This window comes from Megascapheus bottae, chromosome 8 (assembly GCF_031878675.1).
Source record: "Megascapheus bottae isolate mThoBot1 chromosome 8, mThoBot2.hap1, whole genome shotgun sequence".
NCBI lineage: Eukaryota > Metazoa > Chordata > Mammalia > Rodentia > Geomyidae > Megascapheus > Megascapheus bottae.
The window spans coordinates 48,533,544-48,556,953 of NC_143516.1; the positions used below are offsets into that span (position 1 = coordinate 48,533,544).

General features: G+C 37.1%; 1 protein-coding gene across 3 annotated transcripts in view; it reads right to left on the bottom strand.

Annotated features, from left to right (window-relative positions):
- The window catches only part of Fut9 (fucosyltransferase 9), a 157,430-nt gene that overhangs the window by 14,134 nt on the left and 119,886 nt on the right, over positions 1-23,410 (bottom strand). For 2 of the 3 annotated variants that reach the window (XM_090337703.1, XM_090337704.1), the window contains exon 3: positions 9,476-9,563. The exons of the other annotated variant lie outside the window; for it this stretch is intronic. In XM_090337703.1, the coding sequence (XP_090193829.1) occupies positions 9,476-9,494 (19 nt within the window). In that variant the 5' untranslated portion in view covers positions 9,495-9,563. The remainder of the gene's footprint in view (positions 1-9,475; positions 9,564-23,410) is intronic. 3 annotated transcript variants of the gene reach the window in all.

Genomic DNA, 23,410 nt, shown 5'->3' on the forward strand with positions numbered 1-23,410 from the left:
TCTCTGAAGAGGAATTAGGAATGGCCTATAGGCACATGAAGAAATCTCCACATCTCTGGCCATAAGAGCAATGCAAATCAAAACAACTTTGAGGTTCTACCTCACTCCAGTTAGAACGGCCAAGATCAAGAAATCTAATAACAACAGATGCAGGCAGGGATGTGGCCAGGAGGGATCAATACTACATTGTAAGTGGGAATGTAAATTCATTCAACCACTATGGAAAGCAGTATGGCAATTCCTCAAAAGACTAAACATAGAACTCCCCTATGACCCAGCAACTCCACTACTGGGCATTTACCATTGGTCCAGAAACAAGGTCATACTAAAGCCAGTAGCACAACGATGTTCATTGCAGCACTATTTACCATAGCCAAGATATGGAACCAACACAGATGCCCCTCAGTTGATGACTGGATCAACAAGATGTGGTATTTATACACAATGGAATTCTACACTGGCATCAGAATGACATTTGTAAGGAAATGGAAAGACTTGGAAAAAAACATATTAAGTGAAGTAAGCCAACCTAAAGGAACTGGTTTCCCTCATTTGGAATTATTAGTACAAACTAGGACTCTTCTAGCAGAGGATTACAATAGGGCAAAACCTACATACATAAGGTTATATAGGATGAGGCTAAATGAAAGGATCTCTAGGACATGGAAACAAGATCTTTATCTTGTGTGATTGTTGTCCTTAATTTACTATGTTATTTCTCTTCTCTTTTGTTGCCCTTTGGTTAATCTCATATTGTTAAAATATCTGACTTTGTTACCTGGCATATTGTATATATGTTTATTTCTTTATTTGAAAGAGGAAAGGGGAGGGGGAAACAAAATGATTAGGGGGGGAGAGAAATGGGGACAAAAACATGAGAAGGGGTATCAATTTGTGAGAAGTAATGCACCTGCTATCTGAATATAACTGTAACCCTTCTATACATTCCAATTAAAAAATTGCTTTGTAAAAGCAGCGACTGAGGAACAAAGATACCTTCCTTTTTTTTCTTTTCTTTTGGTATTTAATTGGAGACAAGAATCTTATATCCTTTTCTCTCTGGGATGTCATTGAACCACAGATCTCAGATCTCAACCTCTTGAGTAGCTGGGATTATTGGAATATGCCACTGGTCCCTGGTTCAGATATGTAGGATTTTAATCACTGTGTTTATACTTCAAAATATTTTTTATGAAATATATAATTATTATATGCCATATTATATATTTTATAAAGAAGTTCATGTATATATACATGTATATACACATGCACACATGCATATGTGCATTGCATTTTACAAAGCTATATATAGGTTACATATATATGTTTGTGTATATATAATATATAGGTATATATGGGATATGTACTTATATATGTATATAAAATATGTATACACATATGTCTATATATGTATTTGTTTTTATGTGTCATTACCTTCCGTTGGTTCAGTTTTTCTGAAGAGCTAGTCATATGACAAAGCTATAAAATAATTACCATTACATGTGTAAAAGGATAACAAACTATAAGGACAATGTTTCAGTGTTTAAGAATCTACCTATTTGTCAGGAGTTTGGCCTAATGGTAAAGTGCTTGCCTAGCATGCATGAAGACCCAGGTTTGGTTCTTCAGTACCACATACATAGAAAAAGCCAGAAGTGGTTCTGTGGTACAAGTGAAGTGGTAGAGCTCTAGCCTTGAGTAAGCCCAAGGTCAGGTTTCAGGCCCTGAGTTGAACTGGCAAAAAAAAAAAAGGTATCTACCTATGAAGGTAAACACTGCCCCAGAGGAGGAGTTGCTGTGGCCGTGAGAATGATTGGATGTGACTAATTTTACAGGCTGGTCCAACTTTAAACATGAGTGCAACTAATTAACATCAGTTTTCTTGAGATTAAATAAAAATACATCATTGTGGTTCATGAGGAGGTCCTGAAACTTCAAGTCAAATTTACAATCAGAAAAAAAGCAAATCAGAATGAAAGCAGGAAGTATGTGTGAAAAAGAAGTCAAGAGCTTAAGACATAATAATGATGAAATTATAGCCAATGGGATGTTAAGGACAAAGCAAGTTTAATGAGCTGGCAGCTGTGTAATCTGAAAACAAGCTAATGCACTTTCTGAAAAGAAAATGACAGAGTAATGGGCTTTCTGAAAAGAAAATGATGAGGTGAACGGACTTTGTGAAAAGAAATGGTATTACTAGAATAAAGGTGAAAAAGGTAAGTTTTAAAGTAAAAACAAAACAAAAAATATGATGGCAATGTAATATTATTCTTGGAGATACAAATAGCTTCTGTTCAATCTAGGTAGGGAATGGTGTTTTATCAGGAAATTGATTGGTTCCTTTGGGCTCTTTCTCTATAGCTTGAACAAAGCATCCTCAAGGTCATCTAACCCTCTTGATCACATTTCATGCCCAATCAGCAATCTCCTGCCTGTTCAGTTTACCAAGAAGTTGAGTACCTAAAAGGAAATGCCATGTTCTGTGAGCATAATAGAGAAAATGGAGCTAACAAGCAGAATATAACAGCAGAGAGAACTTTTATTTCCTTCCATCCATCTATGGAAAGGATATCTGGCCTTCTACCTAAAGTTCAATCCTTTATTCAGTTCTGGAATATAAATAAGGAAGATCATTCACACCATAAAGTAGCCTTCATTTTTCCTATATTGATAACTTCTAACTTTCCACTTTTTTCCTCTACAAAATTTAAATATCAGTTCCTTTCTTTTAAAGAATCTCCATTATCCCAAACAGTGCTCTCCTCTTTTTTTACTCTGTCTGTAAACAGGCACACTCTAATCTTGTAAAGCACCATAACTTCACTTCCAGCCTAAAAGACTAATAAAATTTGTTAGAATGCCTTTTATCTATGAAATACTTTGAGGAGGAACTTCTTGGTGTAAGATCGCTTACTGTAAATAAACCTTGACTTCAGTAGGTTTAAAAGGCATGGTTTTCTGCAGAGTATTACCTAAAGCTATCCAAATAATAAAACTGAAATACTTTAAAGCTGAATGCTTCCTTCTATATGAAATAACCATGGGAATAATTCTGATAGTGGGAATAAAATTCTGAAGCAAATTCAGCTACCAGTAGTAGGTTAGTTTTGAGTCTTTCTGCCTCTTTATCAATTGCATCCAAAAACTATTTATTCTATTTACTTACATTAAGGAAATTACTTCCTGTTGCACTTTAAAATCAAATGGCATTTATTTTTTTCATTTAATTTTACTTTATTTTAATTTTATTTGCTAAATTTCCCTACAATTTTTCTTGTTGTGTTTTGGCTGTATTATCATACCAACAGATTTCCTTATTTAGACCTTTCTCGAAGTGTGGGCATAATACTACTTTTCAAATGCACAAATTAAAGATCTAATCCTATTGAATCAGAACCCATTCTTACAATCTCATTTAACTTTAAATACTACCTTAGGTGCTCCATCCCAATATAGATCCCTAGTAAAGGCTGAGTTTCAACAAATTAGCCACCATAGGTGGTAATGCTGTAACTGATGTATACTTGTTTGTTCATTTGTTTTCTTGGTGAGGGTACTAGGGTTTGAAACTTAGGGCCTTGAGCTTGCTCTATGGTCTGACTCATGGGTCTTGCTCATCTACTACTTGAGCCTCACCCCAGAACTCCACTTTACTGCTAATTGGAGATGAAGTCTCATATATTTTTCTGCCTGATCTGGCTTTGAACTCACAACCTCCAGGTCTCAGCCTCCAGAATAGTTAGGATGACAGAATTCAGTCACAGGTACGTGGCTTATAAGTGAAACTCTAAGGAGAAACATACAAGCATACTAAGTTAGATCCAATGAAAGTGACATAAGAGCAACATCAGAGAAGATTAGCATTTTTGCTTTTTCTGTTAGTATAAGAAGTGGTATATACAGTTGCTAGGTGCAATAGCTCATGCTTGGAATCCTAGCTTCTCTGGAGGATGAGCCTGGGAGAATTTTCACTTGAGGCAAATCTAGGTACAATATAGTGAGAAACCAATTCAACCAATCAAATAAAAACCATAAAAGGCTTGGCGGGCTGGTGTGCCCCTGCCATTCCCCTTACTTGGCAGGTCTTAAACTTCCCAAGCCTAAACTGTTTATTTGAAAAATAACAACAACTGTCTACCTACCATATTTTGTACAAACAAAATGCATTGAGATATACCTAACACAGACAGTCCTTGGCACAACATGTTTCAGTATATATGACCTGTAAGAAGTATTACACATGGGGCCTGGAGTTTGGCCTAGTGGTAGAGTGCTTGCTTAGCATGCACAAAGACCCGGGTTCGATTCCTTGGTACCACATATGTAGCAAAAAGCCAGAAGTGGTTCTGTGGCTCAAGTGCTAGAGCCCTAGCCTTGAGAAAACCCAGGGACAGTGCTCAAACCCTGAGCCCAAGACCAGGACTGGAAAAAAAAAAAAAAGAAGTATTACACATGCATGCATGCAACTTAAGATATAAAACTTTTCCATTACTGAATATAAACTATCATCTAAAGCAGAGAAATTAGAAAACTGCACTACCTCTGAGTGGAAGAGTAGTAAGAAATATTACCTTGGCAAGCTCAGTCACTTTATTTGGTCACCTCTCTCAGAAGGAAAGTGCTACTTGCTTTATGAGTGTGTCACTATTTGTTACTAGTCACAACAAGAAGCAATATGCTCCATTTTAATTTGATTTTTTCCATTGCTTGGAGTAATTACTGGACAACTATTTTGTCATAAGCTCAATGCTCAGTAGGCAATTCTTGCTCTATGAGATTAAGAAACTATTTTTTTCTGATGTGTTTTGCCTCCTTTGACCTTCAGTTTTCAAAAACATGATTTTTTTAAAGATTATTTTTAGATTTTCTCTTTAGCAACAGGCAAACTTTAATTCATTTTCACTCTTAATTTTCATTGTTCTTATGTACTAAAATTCTATAATTTCTCCTTTCAGCTGGCAAACTAGCTAGCCCAAAGCTTTGCATATGACAAAATTTCCATTAAAGAATTTTAAGTCCATGTATTTGTGAATTGATGGATATTTGATGAAAGGAAACTTTGTAAAGAACTGATAAATGGAAAGAAATAGAAATGGTCAGAAATACAAATTCTCTGAAATAATAGATACTTTTAAAAACAACTGTGGATTCTACCAACAGGGGACCTTAGATGGTTAATTTTTCTTGTGTTCCTCTACTTTTAGAACATAAACTCCAGGAGCCATGAAACAAGTTGATTTCAAATTTGTCGTCTTTGTGCTTAGCAGAATTAATGATCCATAGGAAGACATAAATATGTATTGAATAAATATCTAAATGTATATTTTGTTAATAAGTGACTAAATATAAAATTAGTAAATTTTCTTATCTCATAGTAATTTTTCTTTCATTTTCAATGCAGGAAAAAATTACCATCTGTGATCATATGCATCATGTGGTGACAATGCTAAGAGGTTAATATTTAGAAATGTCTAACTGTAAGCATTTACTTGTACTGTGAAAGTGTGATTTCTGCTCCTTAAGGCATAATAGGATAGAAATCAGATTATAACAAACATTCTAGCAGCTGAGCTTCAGGTATAATTTTTCTCCCTTTTAGTTTGATTTTCAGGTAAAGTCTTGCACTAACTTCCCACTGGCTGACCCTCAACCATAATTCTCCAGTCTCCATATTTTAAGTAGATGGGATTATAAGCATTAACCAGTAATCTTGGCCAAAGAGATTTTTTTTCCGCGTTGGTTGATAACTCTGGACAATCAAAATGAACATGATATAAGAAAAAGAATACAACTATTTTACCATATGATTCCATGAACTGCTTATAGTAGGTGTTATGCATAACAAATATAGGCCCAAATCACAGGCAAAATTTACACGTATCAGCAAGAAATATGGTTGATACTTTTTACTGTGTTTGTAATATTTAATATTATTGGGTAGCATATAGAAAGGGAAAACACAAATTATAATTCGTACTCCTTTCTTTTACACTTCAGTTAAACTAAATCAAGAATTGAGACTCACAAAGTTCAGAACTTGCTTTTCTTTAATTAATTAATGCTTGTCAAGTAGTTGACAATAGAAACATTTTAAAACTTATGCTGACTCAAAATGGAGACATTCATGAATATCTATGTTAATGATAATAAAAATGATCAAGAAGTAAATTTTCATGACTAAGATATTTATGATCATCATCATCACTCTTTACTAGAGCTCAACAGTATGTTAAAATAAGCATAAAAGTTAAATTATTGCTAACATCACAGATTTAATTACATTATAGCAACTATAAATTTTGTACGATTAATATACACTGGATAAAGAATACTTGAAGCTAGGTAAGGGAAGGGGCATAACATAGAAGAAAGACAGAAGAGGTAACATGGATATATTGTACTAACAACCTGACTTACAAAATTATAATCTCTTTGTACAGCTGTTTAAAAATAAATTTAAAAAATGTTTAAATCAAAGAACCTAAAAAATAATAATAAAAATAGAAGTCCCTCATGGTAAGAATAAAAAAAATATTGCTGTCAAAAACTGCATCCCTTCTAGCAAAAGAAATTTAAATGTCTTCATTAATTGTTCCCATTGGACATATTATTTTTCATTAATAAAAGAGTAAAGTTTCAGAAAATAACTAATGTTACTGAACACTTAGTATATGACAAGTTGTATGACAAGGATCTTATTAAACACTAACACCTGACACAACTGTAGATCAGATAGCTGCTACTATTACTCTCTCATGTAATCTCAGCGAATTTATGTGATGGCTGAGAAAAGTTTGTTAATTTAATAAAGTGGTGATAGTTTGAATATAAAATATCCCCAGTAGATGCCCGTATGGATGGAATGATTACAGCTCTGCTGATGGGGCTATTTTGGGAAACTCTAGGAGAGAGGAGCTCATTGAGAAAGTAGATCTCTGAGGGGGCGAGTATGTTTGTTATCCTTGGCTTCTAATCTCTTCCTTGTTACTTTGCTTCCTGTTCTACTGAAGTGAAGAAGCAACTCTGCCTAAAGCTCTGCCACCATGATATTCTGTCCAAGCACGTAGAGCTAAGCAACAACAGCCTGAACCTTTTGAAACTGAGACAAGATAAATCTTCCCTCCAGCAAGTTTTGTTTGCCCCCTTCCCCCACCCCCAGTACTGGGGCTTGAACTCAGGCTCTGGGAACTGTCCTTGAGCTTTCTCAAGGTTAATGCTCTACCTTTTGAACCTCAGTGCCAGTTCCAGATTTGGAGAAACAGCCTGTTCTATTGCTTTCTAATGTAGTAGTTTTAACTTGTTTGCTGAGACAGCATTTTCTTGTCTAACAGGAAGTCTGTTGTAAGAAATATAAATCCAGGCATAATGCAGCCATAGTATTAGTACTTATAAGGTTTTTTTTTTTTAATTTTTTGTTTCTTTTTTTGTTTTGTTTTTTACTTTATCCTGTTTTGTGTAATCACAGGGATGGAGTACATAGGTTACAAGTTTTTATGAATGTAATTTTTAGCTTCCGGCCTGATAATATCTAATGTTAGATTCATTTTTAATTTAGGGATTTTTCAAGTGTATTTATTCTATTGCAATTTAGGATTTTAGACTAAAGAAAGCTCTGTGGGTTTTGCTCTAAGTGGAGACTGATAGATAATTTGAGATAATATTAAAAGCAATTTACAAATCATAGGGACAAAGTGAACATGGCCAATTCGGTGAAACACCTAAGATCTTTGGGAACAGTTCCTTGGTGCATACCTCATATGGGTAAGGTGCAGAATTATTTGGAAGCTTGTCAGATGATTCTGTCAAAATGTGGACTTGTTTGCTTCAAGTAGCTAGTTCCATTTCACTGTATCGTTAGACTTTTTCAGTGAAGGAGTGTTGATATTTTTGTGTTTTATTTTTTTCTGGGTCATCAGGCTTGAACTCTAGGCCTAGGTGCTGTCCCTGAGCTCATTTTGCTCAAAAATAGTGCTGTGCACTTTGGGCCACAGTATTACTTTCAGTTTTTTATGGTTTATTGGAGATAAGATTCTCAGGGTGCCATTGTTTTATGCCTATAATCCTAGCTACTCAGGAGGCTGAGATCTGAGGGTAGCAGTTCAAAGCCAGCTGAGGCACTAAAGTCTGTGAGATTCTTATCTCCAATTAGTCACCAGAAAATAGGAAGTGGTGCTGTGGTTCAAATAGTAAAACACTAACCTTGAATTCAAGAGTTCAGGGATACTGCCTATGCTCAGGGTTCAAGCCTCAGGACTGACAAAAAAAAAAAAATCTCAGGGATTTTTCTTGCCTAGGCTGACTTCAAACTGAAATCCTCAGATCTCAGTCTGCTTAGTAGCTAGGACTACAGGTGTAAGCCACCAGTGCCTGATCAAAAAGGCTTTTCAAAGATGTAATTTATATTTTTATTGTAACTTGCAACCATTTGTTTTTATTTAGATGGAAAACATCTGGTCAACCTTTAAAAACCCTTTTATTATGCTTGAAAACAGTTTTTAACAACCCCTAGTTTAGAGTCTCAAGTTTCTTTAACCTCTCTTTATAATAAGGTACTTCGCCTTAAGCACTAAGCTGTGACTATTAGACATTGATTTTGACTTGCTTTTCTATCAGTAGTGAAAAATTTGCTCTTACTTTAATCACATATTTGTTACAGGAATTACAAATAAGATGTGATACAGAGTGATTTGAGACCATAAAGAAATATAACTATATTATCCTGGGTAAGATTCTATAGTTTCTGTCTTAACTACTACATGAGTAACTCATTTTTGAAGTCCATAAATATTTCTGTATTTCTCACATAATAAAAATTCACATTTTTGGGGCCGGGAGTTTGGCCTAGTGGTTAAAGTACTTGCCTAGCATGCACGAAGACCCTGGTTTGATTCCTCGGTACCATATACATAGAAAAAAGCCGGAAGTGGTGCTGAGGCTCAAGTGGTAGAGCTCTAACCTTGAGAAAGTCCAAGGACAGTGCTCAGGTCCTGAGCTCAAGCCCAGGACTGGCAAAAAAAAAAAAATTCACATTTTTGTTTTAGAAAAGTCTACATAACACTCATTGCAAATGAATTATTAACTTCGTTATATCAAAAGTTTCTTAAGAAGTGTTAATGACAGTGACATGGCTATCACATCTGTTTAAAAACTCAGTTCTGTTGTCTGTGGGGTAACAAGATAGTACATTTTATGAAATAACAGTAAATAAAAACAAAAGACAATTTGTAGGAATTTATCTTAAGTGTCCATAATTCATGTTAAATAATCATATTGTATTTATAAAAGACCAGGTGTCCCAGCTTGCCTAATTTATACCTATGTAAGATAGAAAAGAGAATATTTTTCAGAAAAAATATTCATCATTTTACTTTTGTTTGTGTTGAATAGACCTTAAATGAAGCAAGAATAAGAATCAAGGAATTGAGAGAACATGCTCAAGTTCCAGTTTCCAACATAAAGAATAAAAGCTATGTACCTTTTTGTGGTAGATACATTAATTTGTTCAATACATGATTAGTCCAGCTTCATATTGAGCACTTTGCAAGTAACTGCTGACACAGGACCTATAGAATATTGACAGATTATCATTTATTATATAGGTAATTACATAGTAGCAGATGGCAGGATATATAATAAAGGCAAATAAATAAGACATTATCATGTAAGGAAAACTGTTTTAAAAATAAAATGTGTCAAAGAATGCCTGATGCTAATACAAGCATAATCAAATGTAGATATTTAGACTAAAATTTAAATGACAAATCTAAGAAAGAACAACCAAGGAAAGTAGAAAAATGCCAATCAGGCAGGAGTCAGTGTTGTAAATTTGGGCAGTTCTCTGTCTGCCCTTCCTCATTTAGAGATCATGTCCTACCAGTTTCTGCCAGTCCACAGCCAAGTTTCCCATTTTCTAAAAATCCTTTCCCCAAACCACACGATCATCCAATTTAATTCTAATTATGCTTGTCTCTTAAATAATAATAAAAAACTACTCCAATGGTATTTAGGAAACATTACACCTATTTTTTTTCACTTGTAGTGTAATGTTTAGAGGGGTTACAGTTATAGTCATCAGGTAGTAGGTGCATTATGTTTCGCACATTGATACCCTTCTCATGTATTTTGGCTCTGTTTCCCTCCCTGCACCCCCTCTCAACCATCCTGTTTTTCCCCTTTCCCTTCCCTATTTCAAATGAACAAATAAAGGTATGTACAATACACCAGATAACAAAGTTTGATGCAATAACAACATGAAATTAACCATAAGGTCAAAAAAAAGAGAAGAGAAATAACATAGTACATTAAGGACACAAGATAAAGCTCTTGTTCTTTTCATTTAGTCTCAACCTCCATGACTTTATGTACCTAGGTTTTAAGCTATTGTAATCTTCTGCTAGGAGAGTCATAGATGTGTGCTAATTGTTACAAATGAGGGAAACCAGTGAACCTGCATTCCTTTGGGTCTGGCTTACTTCACTTAATATATTTTCCAAGTCTTTCCATTTCCTTATGAATGGGGCAAATCATTGCTTCTTATGGCAGCATAGAATTCCATTCATTATAGCTAATTTTATATTACAAAATATTCACATATAGATTTTTAGTATTTTCAGTGGGAAGGGAGGATTGTGTCCCTTAATTTATTTATCTTCCTAGTGTCAGTCCTTTTTAGAAAATAGTATTTGACAAAGAGATTTTGCAGTTTGTTGAAGATCCACAAGAACATTTCACCTGGCCATGAAACTGTGACTTAATAGATTATCTGTATATAAGTTTTATATTTTTTAAAAAATAATGTCTCTAAAGATAGTTGAGTCATCTTGAAAAAGAGTGAGGAAAGTATGGTAAACATTGAAGAGACCTGATCTGCTTGACTAAGTCTGGTTACTATCACATTGCAGCATCTTTGTCCTTAGTTGTGATAAGAGTCTGACCTGAGTTGTCATTTCTCACTGATTATTTAATTTTTCATTGTTGTTTTCTCTTTCTTCAAGGAAGATTCCTTTTTCCTCTGTGTTTACATTTGGAAGAGATTTCTAAGCACTGATGGCATTATATAGCAACTTACATTATTGAGGCTTTAATTTTTGAGAAATGAAGGCAAGAAATTACAAGTCAAGTAGTCAATTAGCTAAGCCATACCAATTTCAGTGTTGTGATACTGATTTGCAAAAAACAGAGCCCAATCAATCAGCTGGAGGGAAGCCTTTTGTCAGAAACACAAATGAACATGGTGATAAGGAGGGTTTTCTCAAAATAAAAAAGGGTTTTCTCAAAACAAAGAAAATCTTTCCCTCATGTTAGCTTTACTGATTACAAAGGACATCTGTGTTTATTTTTTATTTTTTATTGTTGGGATAATGTATAGAGGGGTTATACTTACATTTGTCAGGTAGTAGGTGCATTACTTCTCATACATTGATATCCCTTCTCATGTTTTTGTCCCCATATCTATGTGTTTTTCACAAATTATATTAGCGATATTTGGATATATATTGTACGATATTTATACCTTAAGAGTGGAACCTTGATTTATGGCCTTAGTGGTATAATAAAAGATATCCCAGAGATTCTGTTTAGGCCAAGTAAGGGTCTAACCAAAGGGGCATTTCTCCACAAGCACCAACTTGGCTGGTGCCAGGGTTTGGGACTTTCAGCCTTTAGAATTCTGAGAAATAAATTTTGTTTGATTAAGTCATCCAGTTTATACTAACTTATTACAGAAGCTGATAGTAGGACACTGTTATTTTTAGGGAATATTTCTACTGAAATAGCGATCAAATGATGGTCAACAAGAAAAATGTCTTAAGTATTTTTAAAAAGTAATATTTCTTCTAGGTGTTTAAGGCAGGATGAGAACAGGGTTTCAGAATACTTATCCAAGGGTTGTGGTGAATACATGAAACAAAAAATGAGAATCCTATGAGTGGATAGGACTCCTTGAATAAGGTAAATAGATACAATATTGTGTCCTACAGGTCCCTTTTAAATCTGTACTTGAGTATTGAGTATATTTTGTGTCTATTTGTATCTACTGTTTGTATCTTAAAAACAATCATTCATCTAGGCCAAAAAAAAAACCTCACATGGGTGGGGAATAGCAATAACGATTAAAATATTTGGGATCCCATAGTGTTGATAATTAGAAGAGTCTGGATGACAGGAAAAGAACTTTAATTTCAGACTCCTATTGTATCTTACCTCACCCAGCTCTGTCTGTCCCTGCAACCCCAATTCTAGGTAATGGGATAAGTTGATAGGTTCCATGCAGCCCTCCAGCAGCTATGATAAATATAGTCCTGATATACCTTTCCTTGGTCCACATCTAAGTTGCTTAATGTCTTAAATGTGTAAGGTCTGCCGAAAGGAAACTCCACGAAGTTCAGGAGAAGAGGGTTTATTGCGTGGGAAACAGCGGACTCCTGCCACCCAAGATGGAGTTGGGCAAGCAAGAGGGCTTAGAGTGTGAAGTGAGAGATTACATAGGGGGAGGGGTATAGCCACAGTGGAAGTGGATGTGATCTCAGAGGATGGGGAAATACCTCAGTGGGGATCTCCCACTACCCCCAGGCATGCCAGTTGCCACGGTTACAGGTGCTGGACAGGGATTTCCAGGGTGCAGGGGGAGAGAGAGCCAAGGGAAGTCATCTCTTCCAGTCGGATCTAACATTCCAGCCTTCTGATAGTTGTAAAGGGGTGCCGACTCTTTCTGGCCACTTCCTGCTGACAAGGGGCGTCGATATTGAGGGTAGAAGGCGGGGATGCTGTCAATCCAGAAGGAGCAGTAACAGTTCCATGGTAGTGAACGTGCACATGTGTCCTTGGATGAAATTCAAAAGAAGTCTTAAGAGGCAAGTCATAGAAGGGCCAAGAGCAGGAGCCTTTTTCACTCTTGACAGAAGAAACCACTGTGGCTGTCTGTTGAGCTACACAGCAGTGGCAGCAGTCAGCAGGACCTGATGAGGGCCTGTCCACTTAGGAAATAAACCAGACAGATTAAGGGTCTTAAGAAAGACTCGATCCTCAGGCAAAATTGGGGGAGAAGGAAAAGGGCTTTAAGGGGCTGAGAGAGCCTTGGATATGGGACAGTGGGGTAATATTAGAAAGGAATGTAAAAAAAGGCAAGTTATCTATTCCAAATGGGTAGCTGCAGAGCAAGTAAGGAGGCCATCTACACCCACTACTGAGATCTGGGAGGGAAAAGACAGGCTGGAATACTCAGGTAACAATGAATAACTGGCTCCCATATCCAAACGAAAGGATACAAGTAGCTTGACTGTAACCTGGAGACATACCCTGGGTTCCTCCACTGTGATGCTTGTGGGATCCAGCGGCCCTGGGCAGCATCACACTTTTGTTGCCAAGCTGAGTATCTCAGATAAGTTGGGCTCCTCCCCATGTGTGGGGGGTAAGGGAGGGACTGGCCCACCTGGTAGAGACGAGGAGGGATAGTCGACTCCCCAGTGTCCCGGCTGTCCACACTTTGGCAGGGTCCAGATGGTGGTTGTAAAGTAGGGCAAGCTTTTGCCCAGTGGCCTTCTTTGCCACACTTAAAGCATGGTCTTGGTGATGTGCATTGGGTGCTTCTTCTTTGAGGAAGCTGGCAATTTTTCCTATTACAGGCAGCCTTATCAGCCTTTTTCTGTTCCTCCCGGTTGTTAAAAACCCTAAAGGCCATGCTCACCAGATCTCCTTGGGCGGTTTGAGGGCCATCCTCAGCCTTTGTCAACTTTTTTTAAATATCGGGAGCTGATTGGGAAATGAAATGGATATTAAGGACCACTATACTTTCTTTTGACTCCGGATCCAGCTTAGTATAACGCTGGAGTGCCATTGTAAGGCGATCAAGAAATTTGGCTGGGTTTTCAGTGGGTCTCTGGGTAAACTCCTTTAGTTTATCATGGTTGACTGCCTGGTGGGCTGCCTTCTGGAGGCCAGCTACCAGGCAGGTTACCATCCTATTTCTGCTAACCCTTCCAGGCGCATTATTTTCATAATCCCATTTGGGCTCTTCCCTGGGCACAGCCGTTGCCCCTACCAGGAAAAGTATTGTCTAGGCTGTGGGTTTCATCAGCAAATGCCTGGGCTGCAACCCAAACCCTTTCCTTTTCTTCAGAGGTAAGGGTAGAGGACAGGACTGTATATAAGTCATGCCAGGTGAGGTCATAAGTCTGAACAAGGTATTTAAACTCTTTGGTATAATTATTAGGGTCTTTGGAGTAAGATCCCAGTCACTTCTCAATCTGGGAAAGATGGGTCATTGAAAAGGGGACCTGCACACAAAAAAACTCTGTCTGCCCCTGCCACCTCTTGCAGAGGAAATAAGGGGGCTGCTGGAGGTTGTGAGCCACCAGTGAAGGATTGAGTGTGAGTTTAGGAAAAAGGAGATGGAGGGGGAGGAGAAGGAAGGAAAAATTCAGCTGGGGGAGGAGAAGTAGAGTCTTCAATGTTGAGCAGGGGATCAGGCATTTTATGTTTAGGAAGAGGCTCCAGGCTCTTATGTGATTTGGCAGAAACAGGATGCCCCTGTGCCAGTAGGATAGGGGAAGTTGAGCAGGATTGGTAGAGAGTAGGGCAAGCATGGAGAGCAAAGAAAGCCTGAACATATAGAACCTCTGGCCATTTACCATTGCATCAACTGTAACTCTCTAAATTCCTGAGAATATTATAATCCAAAATCCAATTTTGGGGCCATTGAAACCAATTGTGTAGCTTATACTTTGGCCAGACATGATTGCAATAAAAGATGAGCCATTTTGGCTTTATGAAGTCTCTGAGTAGAAGAACATCTAAAGAGAGTAAAATATATCCCAAGGGGGTGTCCTGGCTTGGGTGAGACTGATGAGACCCCATTGTAATAAGAAACACTAAGAGGAAGTGAGGATGGGGTGTGGGCAGTGAGGAGGTGGGGAAAGAGTTAGTGAGGACATCGGGCAGGTCCAGTCAATGAGGACTCCAGGGCGGGAGGATTCAGTGGTGAGTGGGGGTGGAGTCAGTGAAGATGTCAGGGAGTCAGAGAGGATGTCAGGGGGTGGAGTCACTGAACATGAGGCAGAGTCAGTGAAAATGACAGGGGGTGGAGTCAGTGAGGACATCATTGGGTAGAGTCAATAGGATGTTGAGTGGGAAAGTAGAGTGTGGTGGGGAGGGGGAATCCAATCTCACCAGAACAGATTAGGGGGTGGGGGTACCAGGTCTTAAACTAGACACAGGGAGAGAGCCCTAGGCAGGGGGTGTTAAAGGAGACAGAAAAAGAGGCCTGCAGGCAGGAGTCACTCACCAGGTGCAGACAGGAAACATTGTAGCGAATGCACTGCCCACAAAGAGAAAGGCAGAGGTGGGGAGTGGAGTTTCCTTTCTCTGGTTTGAAGGAGGAGGGGAGCAGAAGGCCGATTGACCCTTGAGAAACGGAGGGGATCCAGCCACTCCTGACCCTCTCCCCCCTTCAAGTCAGGCACCAAATGTAAGGTCTGCAGGAAGGAAACTCCACGCAGTTCAGGATAAGAGGGTTTACTGCTTGAGGAAAGAGCAGACTTCTGCCACCCAAGATGGAGTCGGGAGCAAGGGAGTTTAGGGCCGGGAAGGGAGAGATTATATAGGGGGAGGGGCATAGCCAAGCGGAAGTGGATGTGATCTCAGAGGATGGGGAAATAGCTCCGTGGGGACCTCCCACTGCCCCCAGGCATGCCAGTTGCCAGGGATACAGGTGCTGGGCAGGGTGCAGGGGGAGAGAACCAAGGGAAGAAGTCATTTCTTCCAATCGGTCCTAACAAAATGAATGTGTGACTTCCCTGGGATTCTGCCAAAGGCTCATGTATCAGTAACCCAGAGATCTGGGAAGTTCATATCTGCTTTGTCCAACAAGGGTTGGAAATAGAAAAGTAGATGATTTCATCTTTTATTTACAGGATAAAGAACTCTGCCAACTGTCATAAGGCTTCTTAGAATGTGCAAGGACCTGGAGATCACTTTCCTCGACACCAACCTGATAATATATTCTACAATGAAATTTTAAATTCTTCTCTTTTTATCTTCCCTCTCTCCTTCTTTCCTTCCTTCTTTCCTTTTTCTTTCTTTCTTTCTCTCTATCTCTTTCTTTCTTTCTTTTCCTTTTTTGTTTTGCTAGTCCTAAAGATTAAACTCAGGGTTCAGACAAGGCAAGTGCTCTACAACTTGAGGCACACACCATTTCTGGCTTTTTCCTAGAGATAAGAGTCTCTTGCACTTTTCTGCCTGGGAAGTGTTTGAATAATGATCCTCAGATCTCACCCTCTTGCGTAGCTAGGATTACAGACACGAACCAACAGCACCCAGCTGAGATTTTATTTTCTGTTCTTCCTTTATCTCATTCTTTTTGCCTTTTACTTTGGATCCTATGTCCACAAAATTGGTGGTGGTAAAGTCTCTGATTCTTTGCTTTTAAAAGGACTGAAATTAGAAAAGTGGGGATTTAGAGGATAAAAGAAAAGGAAGAAACGGTGGAATGAACCTTACATAGAACCCAACCAGAAGACAGATACTTCATCTATGTACTAAACTTCTGCTTTTAGTATCTTAGAAAAAAATGACTTTGTTAGACCACTTGTATTTTTTTTGCATTTATTTATTTGATTTAGGGCATACTCCCAGAGTTCTTCATTCTCTAATTTTCAAATAAATTGAGATCCAAATTACTGTATCTCCTTCTAATTACAGGATAATAGTTCTATTGTCATTAATATAATTTTGATTTATAATAACTTATTAGGTATCATGGAAGACCATGGTCTTCACATGATAAGATTCCCATAATAAGATCAGTTTTGATATTTGCATTTATCAATATATAGATCTGCAAACATTTGTAAGAGTGTGTGTGTATACATGCACATGTGTAAGAAATGTTGCATCTCTTATGATTATCAATTGTTCATTAGCTATTTTGAAAAAATCAGGACCCTCACATATTAATATGGATTTTTCCAAGTACATTGTCAGTACAAATCCCTTGTTTTTAAAAGTGAATCTTATTTATAATTTCTTTTAAACTTATGTCAGAGTTAGTATGAGCTTCTGCATTTATCAGGTAAAGCATATGTCTTTTATGATTATAGTATCAATTTGATTTACTCTGAACATTGCCAACTATTTATAATGAATCACTTGGAATGTATTAATCCTTTGAGCTTTGGATGTAAACTCAATTTTCACACATGCTTTCACATCACTTATTTAGGAATAAGAGAAGTTTCATATGCAAAGTGAGTTTGAGCTTCTTGTTATGGTACTGTACACATTTTTCTTCTTTGACATATTATATTTGTAATTCCATTAAGCACTTCAAAGCATAGCAGACACACGATTTAAGCTGAATTGCAAATGAGTCATATTTATTTTCAGTGCTGGTTTTATTTAATTAATTCATGGTTACTTTTTTTGTAATTATGTCTAGAAGCAAATAGCCTTTTTACTGGTTGAAGAAAGAGTCACTCATTCAAATTTACTTCAATATTTTCCTAGCAGAAAAACAAAACTTTTCACTCATTTCTGCTTTATGAAATTGATTTTCCTTTATCATTACCATATAAATGTTGATTAAATTTTGCCAAACGAGATAAAATTATAAATAATTTTAAGTAGTATAAAAAAAGATTTGATACGTGGCACAAAGTCACAGCCAATAAGCTAAAATACAGCCCTACTGAATTGGGGAGATTTTTTGCCAGCTATACAGCAGATAAGGGCCTAATATCTAGAATATGCAGAGAACCTCAAAAATTAAACTTTCAACATCCCTAATAGTTCAACTAATAAAAGGGATAATTAAGCTAGATAGAGTTCTTAGAAGGAGTTAAAATGGCTTATAGACATATGAAGAAATGTTCAACATCTCTGGTCATAAAGGAAATACAAATCAGAATAACACTAAGATTGTGGTTCACCACAGTTAGAATGGCCATCAGAAAGGAAAACAAACATTAGCAGATTCTGGCAAGGATTTGGTTAGAAAGAAATACGAATACACAGTTGGTGTGAGGGTAAACTTGTTTTACCACTATGGAAAACACCATAGCAGTTCCTTAGAGAATAAATATAGAACTACTCTGTGACTCAGCAACTCCATCCTGAGTATTTATCCAAACAACAACAAACCGGGTTTCAGTAAAGCCAACAGTACAACCATGTTCATCACACTACCACAGCCACGATATGGAATAAGTTCAGATGCCTCTCTGTGGATGAATGGATCAAGAAAATAGGGTACATTTTTGCACAGTGGTATTTTATTCATCCATTAAGATGAATTACATTGCATTGGGTTACAAAAGGAATCAAACCTGGGTCTTCGTGCATGCTAGGCAAGCACTCTACCACTAGGCCAAACTCCCAGCCCCTATGTTATCATTTGTAAAGATGGATGAGGAATGATGGGTAGGTGTCAAGCTGAAAGAAATGACAGACATCAAGATGCATCGCATCATAAACTGTTCCACGGGAACTACTTTGTACAAGTACTTAAAATAATATAAAATTAGCAAGCAAAAAACACCTAAGAAAAGAAGGGAATATTATTGGTAATGGTTCATTTATAACACCTGTTTACATTGGAAAAGTTCTGCAATTAAAATGAAGTATAAGCATAAACAGACTAAATTCTTTCACTTACTTATTCAAGACTGGATTTTATTTATTGTTGGCATGTATCAACTGTAAAAAAATGGTGTCATTATGCATATATTTTGGTTGACCATATTTAACTTTCTAACTACATTTTTTGGCAGTCCTGTGGTTTGAACTTGGGACCTGGGCACTGTCCTTGGGCTTTCTTTTTTTAAATTTTATTTTATTTTAATGTATAGAGGGATTACAGTTAAATTAATCAGAAAGAAGGTACAATACTTCTCACACATTGGTACCCCTTCTCATGTTTTTGTCCTCATTTTCCTCCCTACCTTCTCCCCTTATTCCCCCCCTTATTTCAAATAAACAAGTAAGCATGTATATAATACACCAGGTAACAAAGTCAGATATTGAAACAATATGAGATTAACCAAAGGGCAACACAAGAGAAGAGAAAATAAAACATAGTACATTAAGAACAACAGTCACTCACAGTCACTCATAATTAAACTCTTGTTTCCCTGTCTTGGAGGTCCATTAATTTGGCCTCATCCTATATGGCCTTATGTATCTAGGGTTTGAGCTATTGTAATCCTCTGCTAGGAGAGTTCTTAAGGTGAACATTCTATTACTGGATACACAGCACCACTTCCAGCTTTTTCTGTGGTCCTCAGGTATCAAATCCAGGGCTTGGACAAGCAATGCACCACTAGGCCACACTCTATATTTTTTATATTTATATCTGCTTTGTTCCTTTTGATTTAGATCAAGATGTCTAAATTTAAAATGGTTGCATGTGAACTTTCTTCCTAGGATAAATGTCTAATTCTAATATTTAACAAAATTAAAAGCTCATCGAACAAAATGCAGCAACAAAACTGAAAACTGAATCAACAGTGATTTTACCCTTCTCAGACCTAGCAAAAATTAAAAATAAATTATGATTTTCTAAGAGCTATGATTAGCCACATTTCACTTATGATTATGGTTGATTTTCATCAACTGCTTCATATTGTCATTACTGTGCTGTGTATTGGTTTTGCATAGATAACCCTTTCTTCTATACTGATATTATTTTGTCTTATTATATCGGTTCTTGAATAATTTTATTTGAGGTTAACATTAAAATCAGCTATTGCTTTGAATTTTTCAGAATTTTTATAAGCAATGTCAATTCCTACCAGTAAATCAGTTGGGCACTATCTTTTGAGTTTCTGGACACATTGGGCACCATCTAATTCCCTACTTCACAACATTGGCATTCATTCGTTGCCCATAGTGCTGAGCTTATTGGTGGCTAACAATATATGTAAAGAGAATGGCTCCTGGCTTTTTCTGGTCTAGTGGTGTTTTGCCTCCAAAAATCCTACAACATTTTCACAATGAAGAGTCAGGATCACTTTTTTCTTTGGGTAGAAGAAGGAGAAAATTACTGTTTTAAAATTTTCTCTGAGAAATCTCTAAAGTAAAGGCTTCTCTCCAAGGGCAAGACTGTCTGAGAGCTTTATCTGTCCTAGAAGAAGGGCGTCCTCCAATTTCAACAACTTCTACACTTCCAAAATGATTTAAGAAGAAATTAAAAAGCCAAGAAGTGTCCATAAAGGTCTTAACTCAGAGACTTAGTTTGTTGAGAGGCTGAAATTAGATCTTATTATTAAAAACACTTCGTTGTCATATATACCTTAATATTACTCCAACAAGACTTGGATATTGTAGTTGTGCATTACAACTGAAATAATTAAATAATTTGAAATGCAAGCTCAGGAGTCATAGAAAATAAAAAAAGGAAAACAAAGAAAGAAATAGAAAGAAAAAAAGAAAGAAAGAAAGGAAGGAAGGAAGAAAGATAAATAGAGAGAAAACCAGAACAGCCTGTTATGAAATCTCTGTGCATGCAGCACCCATAACACAGCGTAATAAACTTTCACAATAAAGGCCTATTTAATGCATTTCCTATTAGTGAAGTTCCCATTTCTTGCTTTCAACAAAAATTCCAAGATGTTCCAGAGGTAAATAAAATAAAATTGTCCTCATTTGGAAGAGAAAAAAATATGCATTAAAACTAGAAATATTACACTGTTGTAATTAGACATTTCAAAATCACAAGTATTTAATGATTTAAGACTCATATAAATACACACACATTCACTCATATGTGTGTATACATGCATATATACATATATATGTACATATATATTATGAAAAAACAAGTTCAGATGAGTCTGAAAAGATGTCAACAGAGGTTTCCCACATGGCAGCTGGGTGTGCTCCTTGAGGACACTTACATTGAAGTAAAGGCTACTTAGGTTAGTATGATTGAATCATCAAGCTCTGACCAAAATGATACATGAGTGTGACCAGGCCATAGTTGGATGGCATTGTAGAAAGGTGGTAGAAAGTAGGCATGGTGACCTAGTTGGAGGAAACAAGATCCTGGGGGCATGGCTTGGAGGAGGACCTCTGGCCCTCTAGGTTCCATGAGGGAGCAGTATCATCTGCCACACGCTCCCATCACTACGATGCTATCCTTTGCCTCTGTCTCACAGCAATGGAGCTAGCAGAATATGGAGTGAAACATCTGGAACTGTTAAGCCAAAATAGATACTTCCTTATTTAAGCTTCTTAGGAATTTTGTTACAACCTTTAAAACTATAAAAATAGTGATGAGGGCCGGGAGTTTGGCCTAGTGGTGGAGTGCTTGCCTAGCATGCACTAAGACCCAGGTTTGATTCCTTGGTACCACATACTTAGGAAAAACCAGAAGTGGTGCTGAGGCTCAAGTGGTAGAGTTCCAGGGGCAGTCCTCAGGCCCTGAGCTTAAGCCCAGGACTGGCAAAAAAAAAATAGTGATGAATACCACAACTGTACATTCATCAGGCCCAGTGACTCGAACACACTTTGTATGTGCTAATATGTGCAGCTTTTAAGAGTAATTATGTATGTCAAGAGTGGTGGCAAAGGTGAAGGCCTAGGAGGTTGAGTGAGTGAAAACAAAACAACAAAGCAACAAAAAGTCAGTCATCAGTTTATGATATTCACATAATAAAAAGCATTTAGAAGAGTACATAACCCAAATAGTCTCCTAATTAGTTCTATCAATGGAAAAAATTACCAAATAAAACAGGTTGGCTTCTGAATGCCAAGGCATTCAGGGTAAAGAACCATGAAAGACTGGAATCATTAAAATATCACACAAGCAAACTAATAAAAGTAGCAGTCTACCATTTCGACAATAAAGCTCTAGTAAAAACACACTGATAAAAGAGCTGAGAGGACATAATAGACGACTTTTCAGTGGAGGGAAGCATCCTTTGGAGAAAGTGCAATATTACATTCAAAATTCTGTGATAAAGATCTTGGAAATATTTGGTGTAGCAAGCAAATTAAACCCCCCAACTTGACTATTACAGTTTTGTGTAAAGATTTTAATCAACAAGTAATGTTGGACAAACATGAGCACTATTCTAGTTTACATGCCTTTTGTGTTTTATATTGGTAATTCCCCTAGATTGTTGTGTATCTGTGTTATAAAACTTTCCACAGAGCTGGGTGCTGATGGTTCAGGCCTGTAATCCTAGCTACTCAGGACACTGAAATCTGAGGACTGCAGTTCAAAGTCAGTGCAAAAAGTATGTGACACTATTATCTCCAATTTATCACCAGAAAACGAGAAGTGATGCTATGGCTCAAAGTGGTAGAGTGCTAGCCTTGAGCTGAAGGGCTTAGGGACAGTGCCCAGGCCCAGAGTTCAAGCCCCATGATGGGGAAAAAAAAACACAACATTCAACAAATCATTATACTTCAACATAATATTATGATGACTTATTGGATAAAGCTCATCTCTGAGTAAAACCTATGAGAAGTAAATGTAATTCAAGTGAACACAATCTGGGAAAACATACTAAAGCATTCTAAGCAAAGATTTGTGAATTTATTACACATTTAAGCAGAAGGAAAATTAGCTTTTTTTCTTAACCTGTCAATACTGCTGTTTGCCATTAAAAAACCTGATTGAAAACATTTAATCATTTGGAAATTTTAGCATGTCTTACCTGAGGTTTATAGTGGATATAAGTAAATGCTATGAAGGATAAAGACCTTATTTCCTGCTAGTTAGCCGTGCCTCAAAAAGAAGCTTCTTTCAGTAAAATTATCTTAGTTTGGAAAGGCATTATATACAAAATGTAGCTTTAGTCTGTGTCCTGTGATAAGCATTTCTAAAGAAAACATTACTAACTGGTAGCTATTTGGCTTTTTGCTTGTTTTACTCTATTGTTCAACTTGTGGATCTTGATGGTATGGTGAATGTATAATGTGAATACAAAAGAGAAGTAATAAAAACTCCTTATGAAACAACATACAAAAAATAGAACCTTAAATTCAATATTTTCCAATGTTGCTTATACCTGGGATTTTTTTAAAGTCAAGAATGAGAGGGGCTGGGAGTTTGGCCTAGTGGTAGAGTGCTTGCCTAGCATGCACAAAGACCAGGGTTCGATTCCTCAGCACTCCACATACATAGAAAAAGCCAGAAGTAGTGCTGTGGCTCAAGTGGTAGAATGCTAGCCTTGAGAAAGCCCAAGGACAACGCTCAGGCCCTGAGCTCACACCACAGGACTGGCAAAAAAAAAAAAAAAAAAAGAATGAGAGACCTGGAGTATGGCCTAATGGTAGAGTGCTTGCCTAGCATGCACGAAGACCCGACTTTGGTTCCTCGGTACCATATATGTAGAAAAAAAGCCAGGAATAGTGCTGTGGCTCAAGTTGTAGAGTTCTAGCCTTGAGAAAGACAGGGACAGTGCTCAGGCCG